At 48.9% G+C, this 9,729-nt stretch overlaps 1 protein-coding gene across 2 annotated transcripts; it reads left to right on the top strand.

The window, feature by feature from the left end:
- The first annotated feature begins 1,026 nt into the window (after window positions 1-1,026).
- LOC116442078 (gallinacin-5-like) lies at window positions 1,027-9,222 on the top strand. Of its 2 annotated transcripts, XM_032104659.1 has the most exons (5): window positions 1,027-1,121; window positions 1,858-1,944; window positions 8,070-8,156; window positions 8,741-8,867; window positions 9,015-9,222. In XM_032104659.1, exons 2-5 carry the CDS (start codon window positions 1,887-1,889, stop codon window positions 9,028-9,030), a joined length of 288 nt encoding a protein of 95 aa, XP_031960550.1. In that variant the 5' UTR covers window positions 1,027-1,121; window positions 1,858-1,886; the 3' UTR covers window positions 9,031-9,222. The 2 variants fall into 2 exon arrangements, with proteins under 2 accessions (XP_031960550.1, XP_031960549.1); XM_032104658.1 differs by lacking the exons at window positions 1,027-1,121; window positions 1,858-1,944 and adding an exon at window positions 7,618-7,774.
- Window positions 9,223-9,729: the final 507 nt, after the last annotated feature.

The raw sequence follows: 9,729 nt of genomic DNA, 5'->3' as shown, positions 1-9,729 counted from the left end.
AAAAGGCTGTGTTTGAAACCTCAGTGAAATAGTTGCTTTGATTGGGAGAGAAAACAAAGACATCTAAGAAAAATCCCCGCAGGGCATGAAGGGCGAGCCCAGGGAGGCCCTTGCAGGGGATGAGCTCAGCCGTGCTCCAGCAGCTGCCAGAGAACGGCAGCTCCCATGGAACGGCCGGATTCAAGTAGGAAAGAGGGATAAAAAGACGGTGAAGATCCCTTTGCAACCGGAATTTATAGAAATGTCTGTAAATGAGTGGAAAGCCGGGAGCCGTTGGAGGAATCCTTGGTGAGAAAGGAGGATGCTTAAGAGTGCTGTGCTCAGAGAACTCTTCCGTCCCTAGCAAGAGAGTAAAGATTATAATAAAACTAAAATTGCTGGGCATGGGCTGTAAAAATTTCCACGAATAGATATGGCATAAAATATCTTACGTGCCAGGCAGGTAACCCAGTAATGAAAATGATTTGGTGCAAAAATTTGAAAAAAAACAAACCACTTTTTCCTTTTTTATTCATAACACTTAGGGTTTTCCTCTCTCACTTTTTTCCCTACCATTTCCTGGTGCAGATCTTTTCCACGTTCTTGATTGTGCCTTCCAACAGCAGCAATGATGTAGAAATAATCACAGCTCACTAACCCTCTTCCTAAATTTCCAAGGAAGAACTACCTTCCTGTTTAACGTAGGTTTGGTGGGTTTGATTTTAACATCATTCCAGCTGAAGGGGTTTTTTTTTGGCTATGGTGATACATTGTTCATGTTTGTAAGGAAATATAAAACCTCTGAAACTAGATGGAAACAGACCTTGAGTGAGCTGCTGTGCCCAAAGGGTTGCTCAGAGGGAGGTGGCCCAAGGTGGTTTTTCTCATCTCAACACATTTCCTGAGGCGATGCTGCAATGGTTTGAAAGCCAAACTTCGGTTCCTCTTAGGAGGACGACAGCAAAGAGGATTCATTTGGTGTCCCCAGAGCTCCCCAAAACCTCACTGGCCACCAGAAGGCTGTGAAGGTCAAACATCCCTCACCACCCTCCAGAAACAGCACAAACCCACGCTCTGCTCCTTCATCCGGGAGGTTGACACAGATCCTGGGACTGTTCCAGCCTAGAGCCTCCTCCTACCTGGTAATGACCAAAATATGCTCATTATTCAGCCCCTCTTAAAAGGTTTTGTCCTTCTTAAATGGGCTGGAGACTTCATATCTTTCATGTTTATCTGCATTTTGTTTTATAGCCTTAACTGTGCAGTGACTCCAGTCTGACACGAGCCAGTTCTGGAGGTGTCAAATGTTGATAAGGGAGAAGAGCTTTCATTGGCTGCAGGAAATGCAGATACTCAAAAAATTTATCCTGGAAATCATGTAATTCTTGAGCTGAAGAAAAAGCAACAGCTTCTAAGCAGGAATAAGGAGAAGTTGGATTTTGATTTAATTGCGAAGGAACTTTGTCTGCTCTCTTTTTATTAGACAAACTTGAGAACACTCATGGGTTTGTTTTACATAAATCTAGCAAAAATTGTCTCATTTTCCTTTCTGAATTAACAGCTTTAACTTCCATAAGGAAAATCAAATTTATTGCAATGCATTGCAAAGTATTGAGAAATCAAGGATAAATACCTGGTTACTTGATGCATTAGTTACAAGGGGGTTTAAAATTGAAATTTTTGCATGGAAGTTTTATTCCTGTGCCATGATCCTATGTGTGCTCCAGGAAAACCTTGGGACAATAGACATTATCATGACAAAAATGTGTAATAAACTCTTTTAGGTAACTGCCAGGTCTTGAAGAACATTTCTCCATGTCCCTTCTGGGACTGGAGGGACAAACCTCTAACCAATGTCCTGGTCTCCTTTCTCTGCAGTGACCTGAGTTCCCAGCCCACTGTCTGCCATGAAAATCCTTCCTTTTCTCCTTGTTTTCCTTTTGGTGGCATTCCACGGAGCTGCAGGTAAGATGTAAATGAAGGTGAGGGACCAAAGAGAAGATGTTGGTGTCTTGCAAAGGTCTCCTGTCCCCTTTGGAATGTGGCCAAGCTGCCTCCTGCAAAGAATCCTCACACAAATCATTCAAAATTTGTTGGCAGATTACAGATGAAATTAGCAGACAAATACTCCAAGTATCACTTTGAAAGCATGAGGGGCAACCCCAAAATTACCATTCAGCACCAACATTTTCCCTGTTAAACCCTGCAGGATTGTCCTTAAATCACTTTCCCTCTGAGTCACACAACAAACAAATTAAATCATAATCAAATATTGTTAAAGCACACAGAAAAAATAAAAAGGAATCTGGTCCCATGTTCTTCAACTATCCTTTGCTTTAGGAGCTGGGACATGGGGTGGAAAGGCACAAAATCATGAGTTAAGGTTTAAATGCTACTGGCAGCATCTCCTTGGTGGAGAAACCTGTTCAGCCATAAGGGGTGGTGTAGGCTGTGCCTGTTGGGGGGCTGCAGATGAGTCTGGAACCCCAAACCAACTCTATTGTCCAGAAAAAGGGATTGTATTTTAATATCAGCCCTGAAAATGGCATGGCTACATTTGCAGGGCACTCTGTGCACAAACAAGGGCTGGTGGAGTTCTGATCTCTGTGGGAACAGGGTGGAAAGCATCCTCTGGGGAAGTAAGGATGGGAAAAGACTGTGATGAATTGCAGAAGAGTAGAAATGTGGGAGAAGTGTCACATATATCCCTGGAGAGATTTAAAATATGTGTGGATGTGACACTTGGGGACATGGGTTAGTGGTGGACTTGGGAGTGCTGGGTTAACAATTGGACTTGATGATCTTAAAGGTCTTTCCCAACCTAAATGAGTTTGTGATTCTATGATTCTGTGTGGTTGTCTGATCTTATTCTTGCCTGGGCCCCTGCTTATGGCACTTCCCAGACGCAGTTCACTGGGCAGAGTTCCTCTGGTCTGTTTTATGTCCTTATTTAACACACAGTGCATGTTTGGGCTGTTTTCAGTAGGATCTTCTGGGTATGTTAAAGCAAGAAATTTATCTGTATCTGGGAAAAAAGTGTTTCTGAGAGCTCAGAGTGCTCACAGTCACCTCTGCAGTGCCCCACAGACAGATAGTTTGAGACCAGGAGTGTTTTATTCACCCTTCCAAGAACTCCTTTATTTCTCCCTGGGATTTTCTGGGTGTGCATGTATCACTCCACTCACATGCTGGGAATCCAGCACACCAGGGATGTGCAGGATGCACTGTGCATATGTAATATCCATTATCTCTCTGCTGGAACGAGCTCCCCGTCTCTGAATACGCTGAGCTTAGCGTTGTTCCATGGATGAGCTGGAAACTGGAATTAATTGGTTCATGTGCACTCAAGTCAGGTGCATCCAGAACACATCAGCTGCCAGGATACATCTTTATTAATTGACCAAGCAGGGCCAGGAAACCTCCTGCCTAATTGCTAGTCTGCTCCCTGGGGTTGTTTTGATCCTTGACAATTAGCACTTCCACGGATAAAAGCTGTTCTGGGAATAGCACAGAAGGCAGTTTGAACGCGGGTATCCTATTTTAGCGGGGAATTCAGTTTAGCCACGTAGGTAACAGCAATTCCAGGCTGTTCAGACCCAGAGGGTAATGCCTGGTGTGCAGGGTTTGGTGGCATGGAAGTGTTGTTCTGCAGGGATTGATTAACTTATCCATGTCTGGGAGCCATCCCTGCGGACTTCTGGACACCAGGACCTGTTTGAGACATGGGTGAAATGTATAAGGAGGGAAACAGCCAAATCTATACAACCATGGAATCAGGGAATGGTTTGGGTTGGAAAGGACCTTAAGGATCATCTCGTTTCATCCTCCTGCCATGGGCAGGGACACCTTCCACTAGCTCAGGTTGATCCAAGCCCCGTCCAACCTGGCCTTGGACACTTCCAGGGATAGGACAGCCACAGCTTCTCTGGCCAACCTGTGCCAGGGCCTCCCCACCTCCAAAATAAAGAAATTTCTTCCTAAAACCTAATCTAAATATCTCCTCTTTTAGTTTAAAACCATTCCCCTCTGTCCTATCACTGTCTGTTTACATTAAAAGTCTCTTACCCTCTTTTTTATATAAATGGGACCCTCCCAGATGAGCTGGTGCATCTCTCCTGAACTTCGACTTACAAGGCTTTAAGAGCTGCTAAGTGCCCACTCACTGTTTTCTATCAGCTCTCTGATGCTCGTCCCTAAAATCTGGGTTCCTAAGGGAGTCCTGGGCTTGGAGACACATCAGAAGAAGGAATTAAAGCATTTGCTTGGTTGTTCCACCCACAGACCTCCTCCTCTGAGGAGGAACTGTCATGACTTTGTCAGCTCACAGGGATTAAGCAAAATGCAAATCCCTACCAGAAATAAAATGTCTCCCATTTTTGTTTATTTGTTGGTTTATTTGTTCTTTTTTAAGGTAGAAGCTTGGCAAGACCCAGGAGACCTTACATGGAGTGTGGATATCGTGGGACTTTCTGTCACAGGGGGAAATGCCCTCGTGGCAACGATTACTTGGGGTCATGTCGTTTTGGGTATAATTGCTGTAGATGGTAAGTTTAGGATTTATCTGGGGCAAAGACGACTTCCCAAATTATCATTTGAATCCCAAGTAGCAGGATTTTTCTCAAAATCATAATTCTGGAAACCCTAGAATATTCTTTCCTCTGTGCAGGTTGTAGTGTGGCTGATGGCGGATAATCTCCGGGAATGATCACTCTTGACACTGTTGGATTCAAGGAGTTGTTGGACCAGCCACCAAGGATTTGCCATTCTCTTTTCAATAAAAGCAAGATCTTGGGAGGTTGCATGGCTGCCCTGTGTGGTGTTGTCATTCATTTTCAATAGTAGTTCATTTCTCAAGTCTTATTTCCACTTAGAATTTTAAACAAGAATTCTGAAATCAATCTAAACTTGCCAGGAATGTGTAGTTCACTAAAATATTTTCCCCTCCTGGGCTGCTGATTGAGAGAGTGCTGGCAAGTTCTTCACACATGCCTGCTAGGGAATTCTCTGTTGTGACTATAACTGGGATCAGTCACCATTTCCACTGGGAGCACAAAAGTCTTCTCCAGTGTGATGCTTCACAGCACCTCTGCTCTGAAAACTTGGGGCTCCCATCTCCTCAGAGCTTTCAGACCAGGGAACAGCATTTTATTTTATTATAGGAACTAAAGGCGCACCGAACAGGACAAATTGGTAATTTGAAGTGCGATTTTACCCTTGGTTTTTCTGTCTGATGTAAATTTGGAGTGAATCTGCAAAATTTGTATCAGCTGCAGTAGCAAATCAGGAGGTCAGGGTTAGACCTGTGACATTGCTTGAGGCAATTATAGAAACGTGCGAGGGGCCAATTCCTCGGTGACTTTGATCACTTCTCTTCTAAGAGATTTACCCTGTCCTGCCCTGGACCACAACAGAAACCTCAGAAGGTGCAGCTCCTGTCTCTGCAGCTGTTCCTGCACAGTCAGGAGCATCCTTGTGCTGACATGGAATCCTTGGTGCCCAGAGAAGCTGTGGCTGCCCCTTCCCTGGAAGTGTCCAAGGCCAGGTTGGATGGGGCCTGGAGCAACCTGGGATAGTGGAAGTTGTGGGGTTGATTGAGATGACCTTTAAGGTCCCTTCCAACGCAAACCATTCTGGGATTCTGTGAAGGGAGGAGCAGTAATGGTTGACTTTTTAAGGGAAGCAACCAACCCAAGCGCAAAGGACTGACTCAAAGCCCTGAGCTCCCCATTTGTTGCAGAGCATCTGCCCACCCCTCACAGAACCACAGAATCACAGAATGTTTAGGGTTGGAAGGCACCTCTGGAGACCACCCAGTCCAACCCCCCTGCCAAGGCAGGGTCACCTGTAACAGGTGACACAGGGACACATCCAGGTGGGTTTGGAATGTCTCCAGACAGGGAACTCCACGGACTCCCTGGGCAGATGTTCCAGTGCTCTGACACCCTCAACATAAAGAATTTCTTCCTCATGTTGAGGTGGAACTTCTTGTGTTTTATTTTATGACCATTGCTCCTCATCCTGTGGCTGGGCACCACAGAACAGTCTGTCACCATCCTCTGACACCCCTTGGAGATATTTATATGGATTGTTGAGACCCCCTCTCAGTATTCTCCAGACTGAACAGGCCCAGCTCCTGCAGTCTCTGGGCCTGCTCAAAGCAGAGGTTTCTGCAAATGGCTCTGCCACCATTGAAACCACAGCCTTGGGCAGGGCAGGAAGCTGGGCCAACAGCCTCCTCCCAGGGATCTCCCTGGAGGGAAACCTGAGGAAGTTGCCAAGTGGAGCCAAACCAGCAATTTACAGTTGATGTCCTAAGAAGGTTTTGCACAATCCACAGTAGGTGAGTGTTTCACAAACTGGAATGGCACAAGAATTTTGCTCAAAGAGTGAGGACTTTGCAGGGAGGGTTTAGCCCTTGTAATATTAGGTTAATCTGTCTGTGGCCAGCATCACTCAGAATCCAGTCTCATCATGCTTTTAGCTCACCACCACAAATATCTGTCCTTGCCTTTATGGCTGGGGAATGGCTTCAAGAGCCAGCTTAGAGCAACACAGGCTGAAACTCCCTAGGATCCATGCTGTGCATCTCCTCCCCGTTTCTTATCCGAATTCCATCTCCTCAACACTCTACATGTTTAAATTAATAGAATCAGAGAATCATAAAATGGTTTGGGTTTGAAAAGACCTTAAAATCATCTAGATCCAACTGCCCTGTCATGGGAAGGGACATCTTCCACTATCCCAGGTTGCTCCAAGCCCCATTCAACGTGGCCTTGGACACTTCCACTTCCACTTTAGCTGATGCATGTGCTAAAGAGCAACAGCACAGAGATGCAGCTAATTGCTACCTTAATGAAGCTCTGTAAGGAGCCTGAATACTGGCTGTAGATGCTTCCAGTCCCTTGCCTCCTGGGGTTTTGATGCCAAGACAGCTCAGTAGATATTAAAAAAATTGGGGCATGGCCTTTTCCCCTTTTTCCTGGCTGTGTTTGTAGGATCAGGATTTCCTTCAGTGGTGAAGGAAATAAGAAGCTGTCCTGAGGGCTCTGACTACCATGGCAGAGTTGTAGTGATCCTCCTGGGTACAGATCTGCAAATACTTTGTACAATTTCCCTCACTGGGGAGTGAAAAAAACAATGAAATATGGTGAGTTGTGGGAATCAAAGGAATATTCATGTATTGCCCAGAGGAGCTGTGGCTGCCCCATCCCTGGAAGTGTTCGAGGCCAGGTTGGATGGGGCTCTGAGCAACCTGCGATAGTGGAAGATGCCCCTGCCCACGGCAGGAGGATGAAACCTCCTGGTCCCTTCCAAACCAAATCATTGTGTGATTCCACGATTCATGTGACTGCTCAGTGAATTCACATCATGCACGAGTGTGTTTTTAACATCCATCCACAAACACGTACCCATAACGCTTGATGAACCCGCAGCAACGCTGGGAACTGAATGAAGATGCACCATCAAACAATAAAGGGTTACACACAGCAAACTCCACCAAACAAAGCCACAATTAAAGCTTGTCCTTCCCGGGATTGCCGGTTGGATGGGGATGTCACCCCAAGTGGCGTCTTCCCGGCTATTTTCAAGCGAAGCATAGAGAGCACGCTTCCCGTGGGGGGAGGAGGACAGAGCTCCTTTGTGTGGTGAAAGCTGATGGTTTGCCAAGGCCTAACGAACAGGGATGCTGTGTGTGCGTCCTCAGAGGTGTCCAGCAAACCGCAGCACCGAGCGGCCCTTACGCAAGACGGGATGACACAAGATCCTGGGCTGGAGGCCTGGGAATCCTTCTCAGGTGTCAGAGGAGGAAAGCTCTGCTTGTTTTTCTCTGCCAGGGGAAGAAACAGAAAAAGGAGCTTTGGGGCTGGGCATTTTGAGGACTCAGCCCTCCCAAGGGACATTGTGCCACGTGGAGAGACCAAACTGCTGCTGCTGGTGCCAGGAAGCTCCGACCCTGGGCTGCCGAGTGCATCCTCCCAGCAGTGACTGGTCACCATCCCCTCTCCTCAGTTTTGTCCCCGTGCAGGTGCTACACGACCTGCAGGAAAGGACCCTTCCATTCACCTCTGCCTCCTTTCTCTTCTCCCCAGAGCTGCGACCCTGCCGGCCACTCCCAGGCATGCGGCTCCTGCCTGTCCTCTGTGCTCTGCTCCTCCTGATGCTCCAGGGAGTGAGAGGTAAGAAATGTGGGGGGGTTGTCCTTTGTCAGTGTTTTTGTAGGGAGGATTTGCCAGCTGAGCTGGTGAGGCACGTGTAAGTTGTGCTGGTGGCTGTGCCATCCTCCCTGGCGTCTCTCTCACCCCACAGCTTTAAGGAGAGACTCCAACTGCAGGTTCTGCTGTTGGGACCAGAGCTGGGGCATTGTACTAAAGCCCTCATCCTTCCCAAACTGGGATTTGCTCCCTCTCCATGCCTCCTGACCCTTGTCTTTCTGAGTCAGCAGCACAGGGCACAGCAGCCCTGCTGGAGAGGAGGAGGAGAAGGAGGAGGGAGGAAGGGAAATCCTGCTTCCACCTTCGGAGTTCTCCCTTGGTCCAGGAGGGAGGCAGCAGGCACGATAGAGACCTCTCCAGGAGCCTGCTTAGGGGTGTAGTGAGTGTCTCCCATCCAAGTGCTGTAAACTCACCTCGATTTCTGCTGCACACACCTGCTCAGCATTCGTGGCAGAGGACAAGCAGGGCTGGGCTAACGCTGGCCACGCAGGGAGCAGGGGCTGTGCTCAGCATCTCGGCTGAAAGTCTCCTCTCTCCGTGCCCTGCAGGGCTGTCCCCGGGCCGAGCATCAGCCCAGGACTGCGAGCGCCGCGGGGGATTCTGCTCCCACCGCTCCTGCCCGCCGGGGATCGGCCGCGTCGGCCTCTGCTCCGAGCAGGAATTCTGCTGTCGGATGTAAGTTTAGGTCTGCCCGGAGGGCTCAGGTTGCTGCCTGTTGGGGAAGAAGAAAGGGGAATATGCAGCCCAGGAGGACAGGGACATTCCTGAGCCTTCGCTGCTGCCCTGGCTGGGACAGGCGCTGCCAGACCTTTCCTTCCACAGGCGGTGGTATCCCTGATGGGCTCCTGGACCCCCGAGCAGGACACCAGCCCGTGCCCTCGCTGCATGGTGGGGACGATGCTGCCTGGAGGCACCAAGGACTGCCAGGGGCAGCAGCAACCCTGGACAGCCAGACCTTGATCCCGTGGGAATCCCTTGTCCCAGTGTCCCCAATACAAGGTGGTGGTCATTCCCGCTGCCAAGATGTGTGTCCTGGGTGTGCATCTCTTTCCTCTGCGTGTAGGGAAGGGCAGAGAGGACGGGGGGAATTCCTGACAGACATGGACACACAAACACTGTCCCACTACCCACCCTCTCTCCGTGCTGGCTTCAGCCACACCAGCATCTCCACCCATGGTGGGAGGGAGGACACATGTGACACTCACAGGGACCAGCCTTTTGGCTCAGCGAGGGGACCCCAGCACTGCACACTCAGGGTTAGGGATGGGGGTTTCTACGACACCCCTCATTTCAGTGGGGACCTGCTGGTTGTCCACTGGCTCCCAAGCTGGGCCAGGAGTCCTCGTGGGGCTGTTCTATGGGACACATACTGCTGTGATGTCCTTGGGTCCCTCCCCAGCTGTGGGGCCTGGGTGGGGGGCACCAAGGGGGTGTTGTGGGGTCCAGAGGTGTCTGAGGGGTGGGAGAAGTCATTCTGCTCCAGAGGGACTGATGGCTGTGCCATGGGGCTTCTCAGGAGCTTGGGATTGAGTTGGGC

Source organism: Corvus moneduloides, chromosome 3 (genome assembly GCF_009650955.1).
Source record: "Corvus moneduloides isolate bCorMon1 chromosome 3, bCorMon1.pri, whole genome shotgun sequence".
Lineage (NCBI taxonomy): Eukaryota > Metazoa > Chordata > Aves > Passeriformes > Corvidae > Corvus > Corvus moneduloides.
This window is presented reverse-complemented; position numbering and strand designations above follow the sequence as displayed.

Coding starts and splice junctions, on each gene's coding strand:
- LOC116442078 (XM_032104658.1), top strand. CDS start 7,636: ATGGTTTGCCAAGGCCTAACGAACAGGGATGCTGTGTGTGCGTCCTCA. Junction 7,775..8,069: donor GGCCTGGGAATCCTTCTCAG/GTGTCAGAGGAG, acceptor TCTTCTCCCCAG/AGCTGCGACCCTGCCGGCCA. Junction 8,157..8,740: donor GATGCTCCAGGGAGTGAGAG/GTAAGAAATGTG, acceptor CGTGCCCTGCAG/GGCTGTCCCCGGGCCGAGCA.